General features: G+C 35.7%; 2 protein-coding genes across 3 annotated transcripts; both read right to left on the bottom strand.

The window, feature by feature from the left end:
- Positions 1–805: 805 nt before the first annotated feature.
- Positions 806–11,544, bottom strand: LOC135692782 (contactin-5). The gene is made up of 9 exons (XM_065211080.2): positions 11,041–11,544; positions 9,768–9,831; positions 7,693–7,977; positions 6,277–6,609; positions 5,182–5,284; positions 4,139–4,329; positions 2,929–3,067; positions 2,090–2,223; positions 806–1,282 (listed from the first exon to the last, which is right to left on the bottom strand). Exons 2-9 carry the CDS (start codon positions 9,817–9,819, stop codon positions 1,164–1,166), a joined length of 1,356 nt encoding a protein of 451 aa, XP_065067152.2. The 5' UTR covers positions 9,820–9,831; positions 11,041–11,544; the 3' UTR covers positions 806–1,163.
- A 947-nt stretch (positions 11,545–12,491) lies between these two features.
- LOC135692722 (uncharacterized) lies at positions 12,492–21,823 on the bottom strand. Of its 2 annotated transcripts, none has more exons than XM_065211001.2 (8): positions 21,211–21,823; positions 19,969–20,233; positions 17,280–17,566; positions 16,783–16,921; positions 15,789–15,886; positions 15,303–15,418; positions 14,383–14,477; positions 12,492–13,969 (listed from the first exon to the last, which is right to left on the bottom strand). In XM_065211001.2, exons 1-8 carry the CDS (start codon positions 21,322–21,324, stop codon positions 13,818–13,820), a joined length of 1,266 nt encoding a protein of 421 aa, XP_065067073.2. In that variant the 5' UTR covers positions 21,325–21,823; the 3' UTR covers positions 12,492–13,817. The 2 variants fall into 2 exon arrangements, with proteins under 2 accessions (XP_065067073.2, XP_065067074.2); XM_065211002.2 differs by having other exon boundaries at positions 15,303–15,403; positions 21,211–21,818.
- Between the last annotated feature and the right edge of the window lie 859 nt (positions 21,824–22,682).

The raw sequence follows: 22,682 nt of genomic DNA, 5'->3' as shown, positions 1-22,682 counted from the left end.
TGTATGTTATTGAGTTTTCTTCTTTTAATGATTGCATATAAGAAAAATGATGGTTGCCATAAAAGGACACTTTTCTGGAAGCCTTTAGAGTTTATAACGCCACCACGATGTACAATCCTCGCAAAACTTAAGAAAGAAAGAGCTACTTATAAAAGATACTTATTATATGCAGCTGATAAGGAGACGATGATTTAAAACATTACTGGTTATCAAGAACTGGTTTGAAAACAACAGAAAACCATATCGTTGAAACTAAAATCTTTACACACCTTGGCACTGATACGGAAACAAGGATTTGAAAATAACTGGTTATCAAGAACTCGTTTTGAAAGCAACAAAGAAATTACGTCGATGAAACAAAAATTGAACTGAAATTGTCTGATTAACTACTGTTGCAAAAGTATGAAAATAAGCTCTACACCCTTATTCTTAGACGAATAAACATTTTTTTCTGTTTGTAGCTTGTCATTGTCAATTTTACAAGGATTCACTTGTTCCAACGCCTTTGGCGGGCTTTGCTGCTAAAATCTAAAACTTTGACTTTGAAACATCACTGCTGAGTAATACAAAAACTTGATACGTTAGCTTAATATAAAAAAATTAAAAACAGTGACAAAAAATTTAAACGATAAGCATATGATATATAGAAGATATGATTAAATATAGCACTTAAATGTAGTATAATAAATTAATAGCCAACAATAATCCAAACCAACTGAATAAAAATTACAAGTAAATGGTGAAATTGAATTAAAACTAATAAAAATCGTTCAGTGAAATAGAAATATCAGAAATAGCAGTTTATAAACGACATAATCCTAAACTTGCAGATATTACTAAAGTACAAAACTCTTTAAGGACACAGAAATCCCAGAGCATATAATGGATAAGGGTGTTTAAAAGTGCTAGGGAGGCTTAACAGTCGCCATGCTGATAGAAGCAAAATGATTCATTGTATGCATGTTTTGAAGGGCACTGGGTCCCTTGCTTCCGGGGTCTCTGCAACAGGATCACTACAGATCTCTATATAATATTTACAGCTCTTAAATCGTGAATGATGGTTCTTCACTTTCTAATGTAACATAATTACTCTCTTTAAAACTGAATTGCTGCGCCGTCTTGAAAAAAGCAATGTTTCCAAGGAGTATCACCGGATCACCTGACTATTTCAGTGCGAAGTAGGTACCCACGGTTACAAGTACAATAAAAGCAACTCCTCCGCAGGTGATGGCAACAATAACTTCCCACGAAAAGCCTTCATCTCCGCCTTGGCTGCTGTACCCTGTGCATTTTAAAAGAAAATGCGTAAATGTTTTTCTCTGAGCAAAGTTTCTTTGCTTAACAAGCATTTTGCAAACACAGGAGATATCAGAAATAGTTTAGAGAGTGCAAAGTAGGCAGGGAAGCAAATGTTGGTAAAATTTGTTTACTGTAGAAGTCATGGATGTTTTATAATTTTCAAATAGTTATTCTAAAATATATCACTGTTAGTCTAAAATTTTATATGCATTTCTTTTAAGTAGGTCTTATTATGTTTATATTTCACTTGCATCTCTATAAGTTCCATAAAAAGTTCCATAAAAAGTTCCATAAAAAGTTCCATAAAAAGTTCCATAAAAAGTTCCATAAAAAGTTCCATAAAAAGTTCCATAAAAAGTTCCATAAAAAGTTCCATAAAAAGTTCCATAAAAAGTTCCATAAAAAGTTCCATAAAAAGTTCCATAGAAAGTTCCATAAAAAGTTCCATAAAAAGTTCCATAAAAAGTTCCATAAAAAGTTCCATAAAAAGTTCCATAAAAAGTTCCATAAAAAGTTCCATAAAAAGTTCCATAAAAAGTTCCATAAATATTTTAAATATTATACTTAATCGATAAACGACTGAGTCATTCTTAATACATAGTTGTCTAGCTCTACCCCTTCCTTTCAGCAAATTTAGTTTTCTCGCTATATGCCATTACATTTTCTCATAGGGCAGCTCTTTTAAAATAGCTTAAATTATCGGCAAATAAACAGGAGATCTAAGGTATTTCGGTCAAAACCGTTGATCAGGGATAGGGCCTAAAACCCCTGAAACTAAACAGGATCTTACCTGCATTTATGTCCAAAGTAACTTTTGAAAGGAGGCTGCCAAACAGATTCCTTGCCATGCATTGGAAGACCCCACTTGTTGTAACGTTCGCACTCTTGACAACCAAAAACCCAGCTGAAATTTGGTAGGAAGTACTAGAAGGACAAAGAAATAAATACATTTTAGAAATACACTTTAAATTCGAAGGTCATATTGATATCTTTGTTTCTATTGTGAGGGCTCTCTTGGAATCAGCAAATTTTACACCAAATATATTCACCAAAAAACCATAGTCTTCTACATGCATATGTGAGCATATTAAACTCAAGTTACTGGTGGTTTGCATTTTATGCAACATGTTCGATTATTAAGCATAAGCTTTAAGGGCTACAATTCAAAGAAGCCTTGCAGCCCTACGATTGCTAGGACTATCCTCTCAAATGTCTTGTACAATCCTACTCAATGGAAATTGTATCTCGCAACTCATAGCAACTTGGGACAGCACATTTTCAGAAAAATATTGCAATTCAGGCTAGGTTATATCGGGTATTGGAGTCACTATAGAAGGAAGAAACGAAGATGACGTAGAGGAAGGAGGCGATACCAAACTTCTTAGATTTCTCAAAATAGATAAAGAACATTCCCATCATGTCACGGGAAATACTCTCATACAAGCTCTTTATTTTAGGTACATAGCATTCGATACTTTGCATAAAAGTAAAGACAAGGGAGGTAAAGGGAAGTAAAGATTGAAAGACTGTATATGAAGTCTAGGAACTGCTTCTTAGCCCGTTTTTTAACTGCAACATAAAATTGACGCTGCGAGCGTTCTAATAGCAATCAAAAGATTTTAAACCCACTTGGACCAAACTCTCTCGCCATTTCGAAACCACTGGTAGAAGATTGGCAAGGTTCCTGACGAAGCAGTACAATTCAGTTTAATGTCAACATTAGGTCGTGATTTAACATCGTTCAGCTTAAAATTTCTTGCAGGAGGGTCTAAAATTCAAAGAAAAATTGAGGTAATAGACTTACTAAAGAATTTCTCAAAGATACTAAAGAACATTTTACCTTAATAACAAGGTAATGGCAAAACAAGACAAAACTGCAAAACAATGAATGATGGAAATAAAATCATTTTAAAATCTTGATGTCACAAGATCTACTTTATTAAAAATCAGGTGTTTGGGTCAAACAACATAAAAGAGCATTACGAAGTACAACTAAATGTGCAGAATTAGCCAAACTTTTAACGAATTGGCTGAGATATGGTCTCATAAGCATGTATCTTTTCCGTTTTTTCGGTATCAAATCACTGTTATTTTTTATGGGTTGTAAGTTTAATGACAGGAATCTGTTTCGAAAGTGCATCTTTCATTGACCATATTTCACCCAATTACTAGCAAAATTAACCGATTATGCACCTTGAGATGTATTTTACAGTGATCGTTCAGACTCTTGTTATAATAAGAGAAACAAAATTCCTTTAGAAAAAGGATAGATTTCTGATGATGTCCTTCGGGGTAACATGAATAGGGCCTATCTCAATACAATGAGGAATCGTACAAAAATACTAAACCTGTCTTTATTTGAAAACCATTCAGCCCAAATCACATTTGATACAGACACAAGAACCCCCATATCTTGATGGAACGATTCACTATATACATTACTTTACCCAATAATCAATATTTGATTCTGGCAACTTTTAATTTAAATTTATTCTTCAGTTCAAATAACAATTTCGCATACCTTGCTTTATAAGGGGGATCTCAACAGTTAATGATATCAAGACTGCAATGACACATAAGGACTAACAGATATTGATGTCGATGGACAACTTTTTACCCGTAATTTGACTCTGATACTAATCGTAAAATAATTCTAGTTTTGAATTCTATAAATTAGATGAGCTATCGGTCACATGTGACCAGCCTGCACTGTGCAATAAGTAAATTGGCAAATCCGATAATAGTCGTCTCTGATACTTATCAGTTGCAACGCAATACAGTTGGCTTTTCAGAGATATTTCAGGGTTTTAGACTTAAGGATTCGTATAGTAAAACTTACATTCAACACTAAGCCGCGAGTCAGATCTGATTCTCCCAAGACGATTTTCAACCTGACAGTGGTACAAGCCAGCACTTGCTCTTGCGATTGTTTTAAGAGTCAGTTTTTGACCCTCTGGACTGATTGTTATCCCAGGAGTGTCGGTTCGAATAGCAACGTTGTTGAAATACCACAGGATCGAAGGGTTTGGTCTAAAACAAGAGAACATAGAAAACTTGTAGTCAGTAAAAAAGACAGTTGTTACTACACCGAGTACAAATACAATACTATTTAAACGCAGATTTGAAACAAAAATGGCAACAGAAGCATCTATTGAATAAAGGTTGCAGAATGTAACAGAGCAAAGGAAAGTCAAGAAAATAAAAAAGCGATGGGCTTAGAAGTCGCTTGAAAAAGCGGGGACCCAGGAGTTTTTAGCTTAGGGGGTGCTCTCTCCTCGATTAGTCTACCTACTGAGAGAGCTCCTCCTTAAGAAATTCCTCTCCATACGAAATTCTATGTACTCTTATTGTAAAATTTGTCATTTTTTGTCATCTGTTGTAATTTGTTACTCTAGTTAATTGTATGTATTTTAGAAAGATTTTTGTATGTAGTGGAATTTTAATATTAAACTGAACTGAACTTCGAGGCTCCCTCCCTGGGAAACAAAGAGAGATGTGGTCATTGCATAATTTAACCATGTTTCTCTCCTATCAATGCAATGTCAACTAAATTGCGTACAAAGAATGGATACCAAATGTGAAATTTTCAGATTACTGAAACGATCAATTTCACCAAATTTTTTTGGATATGACATTCTTCTACCGCTGCCTACATTTCGGCATTCACTGTATCGACAACAAGATTTACTATGGTCAAAAAAACAAGTGTCCTTCGCTTACGTAAAGTTTTTAATGCCTTTTAACAGCTTGCTAACATAGGTTCATTATCAATTAACTTTTAAAAAGGCAAGTTTGCACCTTTGTTCTAAAAAATAACCGTATTAAAAAACTTTAAGCAATGAATTAGAGCTTTTCCGCTTGAAAAAACAAATGTTAACTTACTTTCCTCCTACGGCACAAAAAAAAGTATACGATGAACCAATTCCAGCTCGAACTAACGTTGGAAGTTTCTCTCTGAAGACTGGTTGGAAGTCGGATACTATGGCTGAGAAGAGAAACAAGAGTAAAACCAATTAAGTACACTTGAAATGGTGTCAAATACGCACAAACAGACTGATATTTGAATCTCATAAAAGTGGCTGATCCTTTTTGGGTTCTAGCTAAAAAAGTGAATCAATTCCTGCTTAGTTTCCTCACGATACCAGCTTTCTCCTTTTAGGAAAAAGCAATGCCGTTGTGGAAGATCACTTCATTTATATGAAATTCCTAATTGCTTTGGTGCATGCTGGGAAACTTTCACTTCAAAGCTGTTTGCCAATTTCTTTTTTCTTTTACCTTATTTTTCTTTATTTTGAGTGAATATGTGTGCACTCTTGTTATCTAAACTTTCAATCACATAGCTCCAAAATTCAAACAAAATATTTATTTTCAATCCAACTGTTTTAATGTCCTATTTTTGGTGGCTGAAGAAAAGATATGCCCTAACAAACTCTCTGTAGCACTGCCCATTATTGCTCCGTTTGTAGTTATGCTGGAACATCGAAATATCGTAGCATTGCAAAAGTATTTATAAAACTGTAGTATTTTCTACAATGTGGTTAAGTTGTATTTGACACTGGTTAATATAAAAAACATCCAATACCCCTCCTTGCTTTTTTTATAGTCTTTATGAATTTCTAAAACTAAAAACAAAACAGAGGGCGGTATATATGTTCTCTAACACTCTACTGAAAATTGATTGCTGAATTCTGAAAAAATTTCATGTTTAATGCAATAAACTTCTTCTTTCTACTGCCCCGGACATCTCAAAATTTGGTAGAAACACGAATGCATCTATATGACGTCAGTTACCTGATGATTGCATTAAGCGTGAAACTTAGGGAGCAGCGTAGAACCGTCTTGTTCTATACACCAAATAGCGTGTACAGATGTGCCCATACGACATCGAGCACTTAATGACAGACCACTAAACGGTAATGTTCATTATATAACGTCATATACAACTAAAACAAGTAATTGTAGCATTATTGCACCTACCTCCTTGTTTCTTCAATCTGAATTTAACTGAAGGCCTGTACTTTCCAAGTATATACAAAATACAGCTCACTCCACCGAGTTTGTCATTGATTTCTGTTATATCAGACTCTTCCAAATACGAATAAAACAAATTCCCGTTGGATAAGACATATCTCCTACTGGTGGCATGCAAGATTACAGGGGTTCCAGCTTTAGGTATGCTGCCCCAAAGGAAATTTGCTGGAGAAGTGAATGAATGAGGAGGGCATCGTAATTCCACTGGACGCCCCACGGTCACGTCAACTACCTTGACTGGATCTATGTCTCGATTTGGTTGTGAAAAGAAGCCAAGAACTGTTAAAAGAAAAAAAACAATTTCAGATACTGTTCTTGGAATTTGTTCTTTGTATTGCTTTATATATTAAAGTAACATGGTTCCTCATAGAAATTTTATCACGCACAAACTGGATTCCTCATACCAAACAAGATGTCACCCAAAGCAAAGGCTGCAGGCAAATCAATTGCAATATTTTTTTGTAAACCATGAGTTAATTTTGACAACCATAAACATTTTTCTCGAAGTCCACACTAGGGCATAAAGATATTCTCTTCTTGAAAATACAGCAAGCTGAATTTAATGCTGAAAATCTGGTGCAAAAAATTATCAAGAAGCATGCAAATGCAGAGCTGCAAGATACATCAAAACTTTACAAAACGATACATTTAAGCGTTCTTAACAAATGAAATAGAAGGGTAAACATTTATTAGGTCAGAATCAATTCTATAATGTACAGTGAAACTCCCGCTGAAAAACACTTTCCGATAAAGGAAAACTCCCAATACAGAAAACCTTACAAAACAGACACATAGCATCCAAATATCCATAAATCCATGATATATTTCATATTGTCCTTTAGGGGTTTATGGTCAAAATTTTAAAATTCTACAAACAAATTTTACAATGCGTAGAAATAACGAGGAGTGGTCACATCAAAAGAAATTGACTCGGTGTCCAAAACCCTATTTCCAGATGCTTGCTAGGTACAAAAATCGTAAGACGTCGATTCTTAGTTAAATTAGAAAGGCATCTGTTACTTTCACATGGTTCTGCAGATTCTTTGTAGTAAAGAGGAGAAGAAAAAGAAAATAATATCTTTCCATCCTTCTTCTCTGTCAAAGAACTTTTATTAAAGCTAGTTCAGCTCGATATATACTAATACACTCCTATTGGTTAATACACATCATCTATTGGTTGCAAGCAACATAACAAGGGTTCCATCCATTGAAGCCGCATCTCAAGAGTTAAAACAAAGGAGACCGAATTACAAATAAAAAGTTACGTTATTACGGGGGTACTCTCCAACGCCAGCTGCAGGTAAAATCTGTCATAAGAAATATTATATCTGTCTAGAACTTTAAGGAAACTCCGAAGCTTACCCCTAATTTTTATATCAATTTCATCACTGAGGACTCCACCGTCTTTGTTTCTTGCTCTGCACTGGTACAAACCACTGTCTCTGGCGTAATCCACTCTTCGAATCCTTATTGAATTGCTATTTATCAATGTTGTTGTGCTTGCAACAATTTTCGTTCCATTTCTCAGAAAATCAATTGCAGGCTCAGGGTTCCCTGTGGCTGTACATTGCAACGTCAAAGTTTCGAGTTGGAATGGTATCAGATTAGCCGGCGGTCCAGTGAAGCTGGTTATTTGCGGTGGTCCACCTGTGATGCGAATGAGTATTAGAATAAAGGTAATGTCCTAAGGGCTGTTTTCAATATCAAAATTAATACAAGAGTCATACTTTTCTTGTTTGTAAGTAATTCTTTATTATCCTATTCGTATCTTATTTGGCCTGTGACCATATCTTCTTACCCATGAGTGCATGTAATTCATCACATTGTACTAGAGCAGTGGCGTAACGGACTGAAGTTACTTTTAGTTCGAAAACTAGGGGCCCCATCCTTTAAGGGCCCTCAGCAAAGATGCTTTCTGTGTTATTTTACTGTGAAGCTGGAATTCTGGATGTGATAAACATGTTCAAGGGGCCTCAAAATTGCATGATATCAGTGTCTTACTGAATGGAAGGTCTGTTGATTAGCATTTTATGTTATGTCTATAACGTTTTCAAATGCTTCATTTTATAAGTCCCTTAACTGAAAAGTCCCTAAGGGCTCCGGTTGCCTCCGTTACGCCACTAAATTAGAGACATTGTCACAAAACCACAGTTAGGTTGACGAGCAGAATGAATTACAAAAAAGGTTTATTCAGTGATTCTGTGATTATTCAGCTTTAGTGCCATATGTAACTCTAGCATGATGCACTACTGTTTCTCAAATAAACAGCGTTGAATAAAGTTATTTCTCAAGTAAAAGGTAGTCGAAATAGAGGCATCAAGGTGTATGACACCGTCCTATTGACATGGCAACTTAAAACCTCTCCCTAAAGTAAGATTTATTGACGTTAATAAGCACAAGAAAAGGTCACACAATAAAGCGACTCTTAAAAATTCACCAAGCTTGTCCCATGGTTGAAAAATCTCAATTAACACAACTTCCATAGTTCAAAATATTTTCCACTAGGCCAAATTGTTTTCTTTGCAATGTCTAATTTGACCACACCCGGATGGATACGCACTATTCCGGGATTTCCAGTACATTTGAAACCGAGGCAGTATGATATCAATAATATTCTTCCAATAATTAGTATTTTTTGTCTTCAAGGCAGTAGAAAAGTACTCAGCCACCTGTCAATCAATAATTGACCAATCAATAGGCGTGATACCACTCAAGTGTTTATTTATTGGCTAATGTCGACTGAGAGATGGCTTAAGCCGCTAAATATCTGTCGCTAAATATAAGTACAGCGAATCCAAAATAACTTAGGCCAAATTGATCAGAGCACGCGCACAAGACGGAAACTGTTCACAAGTTTTTCTCTGTGCGCAAATTGATTGGTCAAACGCTGTTGGTCGAGTGGCTGTAAGCCACTTTTACCTGTGTCAAATGCCTTTAAAAATAAACGATTCTTAGTTGTGAATAAGGCCCTGAACGCACTGATTTCTGACATAAAACTCTTTATCTTTGACAAAGTGAAAAATCGAGAAAACCTTTTCAAGTTTGACAAAAAGAATCCGATTTCCGCTTGGAAATTCGAGCGCTCTGCAGTTGGTGTGTAAAATGGTTGTTTGCTGTTTGGTTAATATGAAGAGGTATAAAACAAAGAACGATTTGACTTTGGGTATTCTGTAGCGCCAGAAAAATGCGTTAATTGCTAATCTTTCCGTTTTCCAGAGTTCTTCCTGCTCTGAGGCAGGACGATGGAGCCTTTGAGGGATTAGTGAATTTGGTTCAGTGGCAATTTGGGTGGCCGCACTGGAAAATCAGCGCTTGTTTGCTAACAATCTTAATCCCTTTTCTCTATGAACAATGGAGACTAAGTGTGTCAAAAGTTTTTCCTGAATTCTAGCTCGGTGCGTCTAGGGCCTAATGGAATGAAGCAACAGAGCTCATACCTTGAGCCGTCGATAGCAGCAAGAATGCCAATACTGGCAACATCTTTTTCATTATGTGTTAAGTCTGAAAAAAACAGCAACGCAATTACAAATAATGAAAGAAATTGACCTAAATTGTATGACAAACATGAATAATTTATTCGATTACGTATCCAAAAGAAGCACTTTAGAGCGTTCAAATCGTTATGATTTTAAAAATTTATGATAATTATTTCACTTAAGGTCATTTAGCCAACGCCCTGAAATTTTTATATCACAACATAATTGCTTAAATGAACTCTTTTTGTTACGTTTATGAGTATTTGCTTCTGCAGTATCAAAATATCTGGATTTTAGATAAGAATTAAAGTACAAAATGTCAACGAGCTCTTTTACTCCTTGAACAAGAAACGTATCTTTGAATCAATGGGATAAACAGCCTAAAAATAGCATTGTGTAAGCTTCGTAATTATATTTTTTCATGTATTTACAAAGAAGAAAGTTTGAATTGAAGTGGCTTACCAGGGCAGTGTGCCATTGGAGAGTTTTCTTGGGCTTTAAGCCAAACATATTACCACAGACGTTGGAATCGGGGACACAGGGTGATATGTCCCCACTTTTCAAAAAACAGAAGCAAAGTGTCTATTTGCAGCTGCTGGAGGTGCCCCTTTTGTGCCCACATGTGCCCCCCCCCCACTTTTGAAATGTTCATGCATATTGCACACATATTACATTTTTCCTTCAAGTTTAATACACGACCAACGAAACAAGAAAATCTGCAGCTTCTATAATAATTTACACTAAGACAAGCACTAAAGCGATGAAATTTCCTATAAATCAAGAAATCAAAATATAGGATACAAAGAAAAATTTATTTCAAGACGTGTATCACCCCTGTTGGCTAGGAAGCTACACGGTCTGATCGTGAAAGGCTACTCAAGTCGACGAAGGGGTAAAAAAACTCCTTGAGCAAAGGGAGTTTGCTTATTTGCACAAACATATTTCCATTTATCATTATGAGCAGTTCTAATGCTATCAACTTAGTCAATTATGAATAATAACAAAAACTGAAGAACTTATTGCTTATTAGTTGTTCTGCATTAAGGGAACTGTCCCCTTGCCCTTCCTCTAAAGGATAGGATACCTTCAGCCAATATGCAAAGTTTTCCGTAAAAATGATAGCGTGGTATGAACAGCTATGTCTCAAAATTAACGGACCCCTTCACGATCAAAAAAACCTTAAAGAAGAACTATCGAAGCCATTATGTTTGAGAGAGGAATGACTTTAACTTACCGTATCAAGCATACGCTTTAGGTCGTCTACTTCGTGTGATTTTCTAAGTCGAAGACATTAAAGTCTTTAATTCATCTACCGAGAGGTTATATTTGAGCGTCTCACGGTCAATTAATAACACAATTAAGGTACAATAATTTACCACTTAGGCTGCCTCATTAAAATACTCTCTTTGTTTTTACATCTTTATCCAAACTTTTTCACTCCAACAAAAAGCAAATAACATGTCCTTAAATGGTGTACACTTCTATACCTATTGATGGAACAACACTGTGGAGTTTAAGTGACATGCTCAAGAACACAGATATAATTTGAGAGAGCACAGTAAGTTTGGAATGAACGTGCAAGTAAACGTTTGTGCCGAGGTTAGTTTTACTCTAGATTAGAAACTCGTTAAGAATAGGCAAAGGCTATTCATTTGTAAAGCCTAAAGGCATTTTTTGGCCAGCTTCTAACCCACCCCTTTCTTCTTCACGTTGTTCACATAGACATGTCTATTCACTTTTAAAAACATAAGGAAAATCCCGCCCATCTACCGAAATAATTTAAAGACAAAACAATCATGTCAAAAGATATCATAATGTAAATAGCAATTTTCTGTGCAGAGTTTGGAGGTAATTTTTAAGTTTGTTCTTAAAGAAACAGATAATGACATTGAAGTCAAAAGAATTCGCTACGAATGAGCATTGATGCAATAAAAAGTTTCCCAGGACACTTTACCCGCAAGATATTTTAATGGTAACTTAACTAGAGCATAAAAATAAATTGCGGTTAAATGCTGTGTGAACTGGCATTTTGGACAAAGAGCAAGCAGAATGACTATATATGGATCGCAAGCTTTGATGACGTCAGATCCAAATTAAGAAGATGGCATCCGATAACCTCGGAAGAAGCTTGGTTACAGCAACAATGAACCTTCAGCATGACAATTCAACCAGGCTTGATATATGCCAAGTAAAGGACTTGAGTACTGTTTTTGGAGGAAGCCCTGATAACATCTTAATCCTAACGAGCAAAAATAAAAAACTTTTGAGACCCACCTGCCAGAAAACCAGGACTGGAACTTAAAAAAGCTACTCGACAATAAGAGAAGACTTTTCATAACATGTGTTCCATTACCTTCGAGATTGTAAACTATAATTTATTTGGATAATTTCACTAACAGTATCATAACAGTGATAACAGAAAAGGAAAAATTGTCCCCACCCGAAATATTTTCAACAAAGTTCAGATAGCCTGATGATAAATACATTAAAAAGACCAAGAAAAATATGTCCTATGCAAAGTCTAAACGGTAAACATCAAACTCACATCTACTTATTCTTTGAATTCATTTAATGGAGTGCTATTGATTGAATATGCCGTTTTAAACTTGGACTGGCAAGTTTTTTCTCTATAGGGTTGGATAGGTTTTTCTTCTCAAGTTATGTTTCATTCAAAATAACATAAACAAAATACTCAAATGAACGTGTTTCAAAAGTTCAAAGTGTACAATGATGTGTGTAATAAGATATTTACTTAAACGAATCGTCGATTATAATGAAAGCCCAGAAATAACAGCGGTCACACTTTAAACAACCGTAAGGGAGGCCAAAAAGAATAGCAACTGAGGGCCATACCCCAACTTTACATTAATTTAGTTGTATTACTGAGAAAGTTTCTATGGGCTTAGGGTTTTGTTCAAAGGAAAGATGGGAACTTTTCTGGGCTCTGTTATCAAAAAAGAATTAGGGATACCTATATTACAGTTAAAGTAAAAATCGATATCTATATTACAAGTGACTTCCCTTATAAGCTGCTTAACACAAATTCGGGTGATATCCTTGAAAAAATATACCCATAAATATGTCACATAATTAAGTTAAATCATCGAAAATAAAAAATATGATCGAGACTCTTAAGTACTGCTTGCACAATTACGCCTCTTTAAATCTTACTGAATTTAAACAAGATTCAGGTAGAGGCGTAGCTAGCAAAGGGGATGTAGGGGTTGTGACACTTCAATGAATTGGTCAGTTCATAATCAATAGATTGACTATAGTCAGTTAGATTTTATTTCGATAGTCGAAACAGCACCTAAATGTTACTTCTTCTATGTCTTCATCATTACATTTACTACTGATGACTCTTCATCCCTAGTCTGGAAGGTCAAACTACGCCACTGGATTCAGGGCAACATACGTTTTAGTTTACCAAAGACTGCCATAGAAATCCGTACTCAAATCTGTCTCATATATTTTCGCTAGGTTATATAAATATTCAAGGTTAATGATGGCTTCCTCCAGCAATAATTGATGCTATTTTTTCATACTGCATCCATCGTTAAGTAATAACCAGCAATGGGATCGGAAAGGAATTACAATTAGGCGAATCATGTTTGAATTGGGACAAATGTTGATTCTTATTGGTCCAGATCGCAACTCGTTATTCCATTGGCAGGTTACTTCAACCAATCAGATTCATTATCATAAAATCATGCAAAAAGTCACAAGTTCACGGAAATTTGTGCGGTACTTCGCAGCTTTTGGCGCAGGCTTTTCAAAGATCATTCCAGAAGCATGATGAATATTATAATCTGGTACTAGCCTGTAGCCTCCAGATTCAACCGTAATCAGAAATTATGCTAGTGTGTTTCCGTATTAAGCTAGTTTCAAGCAAAATACGAGTTTATAATATATACATACAGTCTCATTTCACACCAACTATCGGATGTGCCAGATACCAAGTCCTTTCACTCAGCCCTGTATGCTGTTATGTCTGCGTGCCTCGGTTACCTTTCAAACGACTGCATCTTGGGGTCGTGTGTCTTCTAAATTTTCCAAAGTTGCACTCCCTCCAGTTTCCTTTGGGATATCTTTCTCTACTTTTTCCTTAGCTGTATCAGATGCTTCTTCCGGAATCGCACCGACAGGCTCCGAATTGACACCAGCTTAAAAGAAAATCACAAAATCGAATCCCACCATAACTAGTGCAAGGGCAATTACTTCGTTAGGGCTTCTACAAAAACCTAAAGGGATCACCTAAAATGTATTCTGATATCTATACTGGTCAATGAGTGACAAAAGCTCTTGCAACACCCAAACATACTAGAAATAACATTTACCTCTAATGATACCAACCATCCTATTCAACCCCTCCCCTCTCTTGAAACAGTATCAATAACAAGTTTAATCTCGTGTATAGAAAAACCTATGGATTAAATACAACACTAGAAATTCCACTGGTGCTCATCTGCTACTCGGAATTAATGAATGTGTCTAATAAAAGGTATAAGAAAAGTACTGCCACCGTTTCAGTGGGAAGTACATGAAAAAGCAACTTGATAGACAAATACACAGTTACCAGTGTTTGCTGAAGGTGAATCAATATTTTCGTCAAGAAATGGCTGCCCTGCACCTTCATCAACCATCTCCACCTGAACTTCTTTGTTACCAAAACTAGAATGCATATTAATTCGTTAGAAATTCTACAATGCGTCTTAATTCATTAGAGATTCTACAAACATATTGAAGCTAAAAACATGAGATATAGATGCAGAAAAACAAACAGAAAACTAGAATATATCGGTTATAATCAAAGCCCAAAATGAACCCATCAATGGAAGTAGTGTTTACAGCAGCAAGAATAAAGGGACAAGAACGTAGTCTTGAAGGTTTTAAACTGATTCTATGCTACCTATTTCCAATATGCGACTGAATATGATAAAAAATAAATTTAACCAAGAGGCCAACATGAGTATAGAATACGAGTGATAATGAGTATAAATGCGATGATCATTATACAATATGATAATGAGGATTATATAATTTTATATAATGAGTATTAATTTTGACGTATAATGCAATAACATTGATTCAAGTATTTACAAAAACTTTTATAGTAAGAGAAAGATATTCTTGTATAGGCGTAATCAGTTGTATTGAGAAACTTAAAGCTAACACCCTATCCATAGAACCATCCTCACATCTCGTGCCACTGAAAATATCCATGTAAGGAAGAAGCCAGTTAGGTTTTTGAATACTGGATAAACATTATTCAAATTTATCCAAGGGTGTGGAGTTCGATTCCCTAATCTAATTCCAGGTGTAGGAATCATGAAGTGTGGTCACAGCGAGAAGAAGGAGAAGTACATTGTTTGAAAGGCCTGATTCATCAGTATTCCAGTGACAACAATTCGATGCTGGTTAGCAACAAATGCGGATAACACATCACAAAATATTATTTACTGTCTAGTGGCAAGGTACCATAATTGTGCTAACTACCTTTTACGCTTTCTAATAATTATGACTGCAAGTATCGCCACGATCACAAGAAGCAAACTTGCTCCGACACTGCCACCAACCACGTAAGCAGAAGACTTTCTCTGAAAAAAGGTCAGCTGAAATATTTAATATTCTAAGAATCAGAATAGCGAAACATGTAAAAGTGCAAATAATAAACACAAATTTATGGAAAACTTGAATTACAGCAAAACAGAGCTAAAAGGAAATTTGCATAATGTTACCTTTCATGCTAGCCCTGCTCAGAGCTTTCATGCTGCCTAAAACGAACTTTAAGCATTTTGGGCTTTTGAAATGATAAAAACCAAATGTAGGTCAATAGGCTTAAAAAATTGTTGCATGCCTAGCTCACTAGGTTAATTGATATAAAAATAATTAGAAATGATGAATTTTTAAATCAATTTTGAAAACATATAACAATTATTCTTACATCTAGTCGATAGTTATGTATATTTGAAACAAACATACCTTTGATGGTGTTGGTGGTACTGTTGTTGTTGGTGGCAGGTATGGAGGTGGAGGTGGACAAACAAGTGGGGAATGATGTGAGACAACAGGAACATCATCTAAAGTAACACATAACAAATCTTTTACAAAGAGGGCATGCAAATGGTCTTAGAGGCATGAAATCAACAACAAGACTCTTGCTTCCACCAGTGTTCATGGTCTTTGTTCATAGAAAGAAGTAGTAATGATTCAATTGTTATGCCCACTTGAAAGATTATTGGCTTGCAGTTTCTTTGGACCCAAACAGATAGATGTCATGACAAGCTCAAAATGTCTCAAAGATGTCATGACAAACTTTCTATAAACTGAAGTTATAGCCAAGGGTATCTGAAAAAGAAATATATCCAACTTCTTTCGAATGTAGCATCTTAATTGGAAAACTTTTTGAGACAACTCAAGTTTAATTCATTTAAAGATAAACAAACAAATGTGCCATAATTTCTCAGGTTCCTCTCCTCTCAAAGCAATTCATCCCCTGCCTCTCAATCAGCAGACCAATTACAACTAGCTAGCTTAACTATAATACATTGTTGCTGAATAGGACTCGCAATTTTGTACATGAGAAAGAGCAAAAATGTCTAAGCATGCATAGGTATAACTGAAGAAAATGGGTTGGTGTGACTTAAGCCCCAAATAATTTTCAAAGCTGTACTGACAATAATCTTGCTTTTGGCCTTTGGTTATATAGCCTCTCCCTTTTAAACCAAGCCCGAATCTTTAATGTGCTCTGTGGTCCTTGAGCGGGCATTCCAACCTTTTAATCCACACAGAATTATTTGGTGTGCACAACCTGGCATAATATATGAACACTAAAAAGAGATATGAGAACCCATTACCAAATGTCTTACAAAATAATGTTTAATATATCACATAAAAATTAGATATTTTGAAGAGGAATCCAAACATTTTAATCCATGCATGCAAGTGCATCACATAAGGAAAGTCAGACACATACCATTATAAGTACCATTGATCCGTAAAACAATGCAAGATGCCAGTTTAGTAGTGTTCTTAGCACCGCTCTTGCAAATTATCTCTATTTTCAAAAGTTTTCCATTTAGAACATTCCACTCTGATTGGTTTGATGGTATAAACTAGGCAAAAGCAAAACTTAAAAAAGGTTCATTAAAACATTATTCAAAGTTTTATTATACATAATTTAAAGTTTTGTAACCTAGTGCACTGGTTCCTTTCGAACTCAGTTTTCAAGAATGACTACACACAAATCAGTCCGACATAGCCATCATCAATTAAACATTTTGGCTCTAGCTAAATTCATCTTCAGTAAAACTTTAAAAGAGCAAAAATTAGGGGTTCAAGTATGGAAGAATAAAAGAATATGGATCATAAATCATGTGACTTGGCAGTAGGTGATAGAAGCAATCAGGATGTGAAGGACAACTAAGAAGAGTCAACAACAAAAATAATATTGAAAAAAGTGAATGTTTTTACCTTTAAATAACGATGAAATGAGCCAATGTCGCTGTTAAAAATCATTGAAATATCCATTGTCTCTAAGCAACTGTTTTCAAATATAAGTCTTTCTTTCCCAAATTTGGTCAAATAATATATCCTTCTTGGAAAGCACCAGGTGTCCCTTAAGCTGAGGATGCTTGATAAGGATCTGTTACTACTGCTTAATTTAAGATCTGTGCCACTTTGGTTAAGTTGCAAGGGGCCAGTAATAGTTGGAATTCTGCTGGCACCAAATGATGTCATATAGAACATACAGCCTTTTCCTAAAATGAGGAATGATGCATACAGTTTTAAAGGGAATACATTTCTCTAACTATATATTTCTATAATTTATTTTTCTAAATTCCAGGCTGCAATCCAATTTCACCTTCATGTGCCATTGAAATACATGACTTGCTAATACTAATTAATATTTACTAATGGATAGGTACAATTTCAGGTATCAAGTATCAAAATAGGTGGACAATAAAGAGCACCAAAAATATTGTTCTGTCTATGCAGGGACTGTATAGCATATTACAGACATAGGGGCCACCACCTAGTAACCAAGAGTAAGCCATTTAGCACATGGTTTATAATGTTTTCAGGGAACTATTAATCACCTAGCAAAGCTGTAGCTTGCTTGCACATTTTAAAAATTGGGGAAGTCCTAAAAGTATGTGTAATCGCACTAATTTGCCTGTATCCATTTCTACTACACATTTTTTCTATAAGAAAGTTTTTTTCAGCCCAGCCCTCAGACTTTCTTAGCTATTTCCTAATTTCAGCACTGAAACTTTTTTAACATTTCCTTAACATAAAATTGAAAAGTTTTATGCTACTAAGCATAATGGAGGAGATGAAATGCTATAAAATATGCTATATCTCTCAAAAAACCCTCAATGTCATACTGTATATGTCGTTTCCTGTTCAATACATTACTGTATTGTTGAAATATTTCACTCTTACACCACAATTTCCTTTGAAACTTTGAATATCTAAATTTTCAACTTTCTTAGGTTTCCAAGATCCAGCCCTGAACTTTCTTAACTTTTTGAAGAACCGTGCACAACTTTCTTATAGAGTACTTTCTTATAAAAAAACGTTTACAGGATTTTTAGGCCATCTTACTTATTTTGCAATCGTTTATTTTTGGCACAATTGCTTCAAACCAGTGGCGGAGTTGGGGGGGCAACTAGGGGCAGTTGCCCCTCCCTCAACGAGTTTTAGCAAGTCTGGCGCCCCTTTTTTGGAAATTTTGCGCCCCTGTGTTTACTCTGAAAAGGTATCTGAAATTTTTGTATACAGCGTACTCTTGTAACTAATTTTTCAGCGCCCCCACTACCAACTGCCCCTCCTTCAAATTTGCTTTGGACCTGCCCCTACTTCAAACTGAATATAATTATTCGTATAAAAAGGTTCTTTGCAAAGATGCCAATGGAACGACAACATTTCTCGTTCAATATGAGCAAACTAGGTAGAGGTATTACTGTTTAATAACAAGCTTTCAATTTATACACTTACGTTCAAAAAGTATTGGGACGAATTCGATAAACGAATTATGGCGTTCCGTTGGATTCGGTTTTGCAACGGAAACTTTTTCAGATTTGGGCAGTCTTTCTACAAATAATCTAGGCCTACGTTTCCCCAAAATGGAATAACAAGTTAGGAAAATGCTTCAACTTATGAAGCATAACCAAGAAAACAAAGGATTCTCCTGATTTTCCTGATTATAACAACAAAATATGCAGAAGGGTTGTATGGCCTAACAATGGCAAAGTCACATGACCTTTCAAAAATTTTAGAGCTGTCCAAACAAATACAACATTTTATTTTCACGTTTGAATAACAAGAAAAATTATCAAAGAAATTATAAAATCAAACTTTTAAGCTTAAAAAAAAGTTTACTTCATCGACGAAAATGCTACAATTTTATTAAATTATTGCATTTATTCAAGCTACTTTTAAAATTGCGCAACATTCAAGGAGAAGCCATTGAACTCATCGTCGATGATTAATTTTTACTTTGAGAGAGCATTTGTTTTTCTTATAACGCTGGAAAATTTGTATTTTTCATAACTTTATAGCCATGTTTTTGCTTATGTTCCATTATTTAGCTTCTTTTTACATGACAACACGATGTCTGGTAAGGATCCAAACCTATTACTTTGCAGTTCCCTCAGTAAAGGACTGTCGTCCCTCGGCGTCGTAAACTTCTTCGGTCTGCCAACCCTTGGTAAATTTTTTTTCTGTTCTTGTACGGAAAAACTTTTTACACACCAGAAAAGCTGCACTCATTGAGCAGCCGAGAATTGATGCAATATCGCAAAATCCATTTACTTTATTATAGCAGAAAGCAATTTGTATACGCTTCTCTTAACTCAGTTCTTGAGTTTTCAGAGCTTCCATGTTTTCGTCTCGAGACCTATAGAAATTTTATGGTAGATGTATTTTTAATTTTTTGGCGTACATGAAAGGCTTCAAAATATCAACAATGTCTTGTGAAAATTTCATGGAAATAACTGCCGTACTTTTTTAATGAGAAAGATTTTAAAAAAGTCTTTCCGAATTTGTTGCATAAAATGTCTTCGAAGTTTCGAAGGGTGTCCCAATACTTTTTGAACGTAAGTGTAGTAGTCTACAAACACGAGTAGGGCCAGGCATGAGAATATGGAGAAAAACGCACCTCCCATTTTGGTTTTTTCATTTGCTTCATAGCCTGTAGTGCACCCATAAAGAAGTGAATACAACAAACTCTTGTTTCCTTTGCATTCGCAGGAACAGCAATGGGAAATCTGTGCAGATGAGAATGGTTGGTAACAGTACCCTCTCAAGCTTGCACAGGTCCTCGCGCGAAAGCAACCTCCAGGATTCGTAAAGACATCAAATGCAGTTGTGATGTTGCTCGTTGACTGAAGGCGTCTTTCAATTATGAAATTTGAAGACAATACCTTCAAAACAATCTCTGATACAACTATAAATGAGAAAAAATAACATGCATCGCGAGACATTCTCGCTTCCATCCTCCATTAATTCCCGCCCACAGCTGAGGAATAACAACTGCAACAACAATAACAGATTTTTACACTCCTCAGTAAGAACTCTGCGGGCAAAATAAATTGAGGTTTGAATTGTAGAGGTATAAAATGGACCGAAATAAATTACCTTGATACTGAAACATATTATTTCCAGAAGGCAAGAATATTACAGAAAAACGTCTCTTAGAGAACCAAAAATTAAAACCCCCTCCACTGCGTCCCTGAGTGAGAGAAATAAAGTCGCTGCATGAATATGGATGGTTACTGTTTTTGACTCGTACATTGAGCCATTATTCAAATTGCAAGAAAGAGCTGTAAGTAAGAGCAATGCCACATCAATCTTATCTGGCTCACTCTCTTAAGATGATTCTATTAACCTTTGTTTTTGCTTTCATAACTACTTCTTCCCAAGTTCATCAGTACACCAACGTAACTGAAGACAATCCACAAGAGAAGATCAGTACATAGGAGCAAAACTATAGTCGACTCATGATTGTTGCTTTTGCTACTTGTTTCGTTGTTTAAATTCTTTGGCCATCACGCCTGCCATATTTTCATAACAAAATAGATGGGACTCTCTCCTTGATTAGTTCATCTATTGAGTGAGTTCCTCTACAATAAATTCCCCATATCACAATGCAAAGTTAGTTGCCATAGCAAAAACATGTACTCTATTCATTTAATGATATTGTAGTAATTTATGCTATAATGTATCATGGATAATTTTAAAATGAAAATAGAAAATGGCCAACACACGAAGTTTCAGCATTGAACCTGCTGTGACAAAACACTTGGGCCTAAGGCCTAATGAGAAGCCCAGGTAACCAAACAAAAAGGGATTTTTTGGAGCAAGGATAGCTCACTATGCATCAAAAGGCTGTTCTACGTACCAAGTACTCACTGATGGCTCGATTAGCTTGATTCTGGCTGATGATATTCAAACAAATCCAGGGCCAATAAAACATCCATGTTCTGTATGCCAAAAAGCAGTTGCAAAAAATCATCGAGCCCTGAGCTGTGATAGCTGTGAACTCTGGTGCCACATAAAATGTGGAAATGTCAGCCCAGCTCAATACAAACAGCTTCAACTAACAACTAACATATCTTGGAACAGTCAAGCTTGTATAAGGAGACTTAACCTGAATGCTCTGCCGATTACCAACGGGCCTAAGACACCACCTGATCATGACCGACTCACTCTCGAGGAGACAGTGGAGCCTCAGCAAAACGCAGTTGACCTTCTCCAAGCTACTTTTAGAAGATATGACGGAAACATGAAAATAGCTCATATTAATATGCAGTCATTGCTACCATCAAAACACATAGTTGAGCATAAAGCCACAAGAAAGCCCCAATAAAGAGCCTATTGAGATAATATCATCTTACCACCTTAGCCAGGTAATCTTTGAGGCAACAAGGGTAACTGCAGAAGCACAAACCGCTGATCTTTAAAACACATTACTTCAAGTCATACCAACTAACCAAGAGATCTTGTTTGTTGGGGATTTTAATTATAACTTCTTGAAGCCACAAGAAAGCCCCAATAAAGAGCTTATTGAGATAATATCATCTTACCACCTTAGTCAGGTAATCTTTGAGGCAACACGGGTAACTGCAGAAGCACAAACCGCTGATCTTTAAAACACATTACTTGAAGTCATACCAACTAACCAAGAGATCTTTGGTTGGGGATTTTAATTATAACTTCTTGAAGCCCAGGAAAGCCCCAATAAAGAGCCCATTGAGATAATATCATCTTACCACCTTAGTCAGGTAATCTTTGAGGCAACAAGGGTAACTGCAGAAGCACAAACCGCTGATCTTTAAAACACCTTACTTGAAGTCATACCAACTAACCAAGAGATCTTGTTGGTTGGGGATTTAATTATAACTTCTTGAAGCCACAAGAAAGCCCCAATAAAGAGCCTATTGAGATAATATCATCTTACCACCTTAGTCAGGTAATCTTTGAGGCAACAAGGGTAACTGCAGAAGCACAAACCGCTGATCTTTAAAACACCTTACTTGAAGTCATACCAACTAACCAAGAGATCTTGTTGGTTGGGGATTTAATTATAACTTCTTGAAGCCACAAGAAAGCCCCAATAAAGAGCCTATTGAGATAATATCATCTTACCACCTTAGTCAGGTAATCTTTGAGGCAACAAGGGTAACTGCAGAAGCACAAACCTTGATTGATTTGATTATTAAGACACCCACCCTGAACACAATCAAATCAGGGGTATATCACTCTTCTATAAGTGATCATTCATTGGTATACTGCATACTGCAGAGAAAGTGTCCCAGGCCAAGCACCCATCACAAAACAGTGAGATCTTACAAGAACTTGTATCTGAAAAGT

This window comes from Rhopilema esculentum, chromosome 3 (assembly GCF_057945365.1).
Source record: "Rhopilema esculentum isolate cy_ngs chromosome 3, ASM5794536v1, whole genome shotgun sequence".
NCBI lineage: Eukaryota > Metazoa > Cnidaria > Scyphozoa > Rhizostomeae > Rhizostomatidae > Rhopilema > Rhopilema esculentum.
This window is presented reverse-complemented; position numbering and strand designations above follow the sequence as displayed.

Bases quoted from the DNA above. Each gene is read 5' to 3' on its own strand.
- LOC135692782 (XM_065211080.2), bottom strand. From the start codon at position 9,819: ATGAAAAAGATGTTGCCAGTATTGGCATTCTTGCTGCTATCGACGGCT. The intron at 6,610-7,692 runs GTAAGCTTCGGA...TTCTTTTAACAG, and splicing joins AATTGATATAAAAATTAGGG to TTCTTGGCTTCTTTTCACAA. The intron at 1,283-2,089 runs GTAAGATCCTGT...TAAAATGCACAG, and splicing joins TACTTTGGACATAAATGCAG to GGTACAGCAGCCAAGGCGGA.
- LOC135692722 (XM_065211001.2), bottom strand. From the start codon at position 21,324: ATGATTTTTTGCAACTGCTTTTTGGCATACAGAACATGGATGTTTTAT. The intron at 16,922-17,279 runs GTAAAAACATTC...GCTTTTGCCTAG, and splicing joins CATTTCATCGTTATTTAAAG to TTTATACCATCAAACCAATC. The intron at 15,419-15,788 runs GTATGTTTGTTT...TAAATATTTCAG, and splicing joins TACCACCAACACCATCAAAG to CTGACCTTTTTTCAGAGAAA.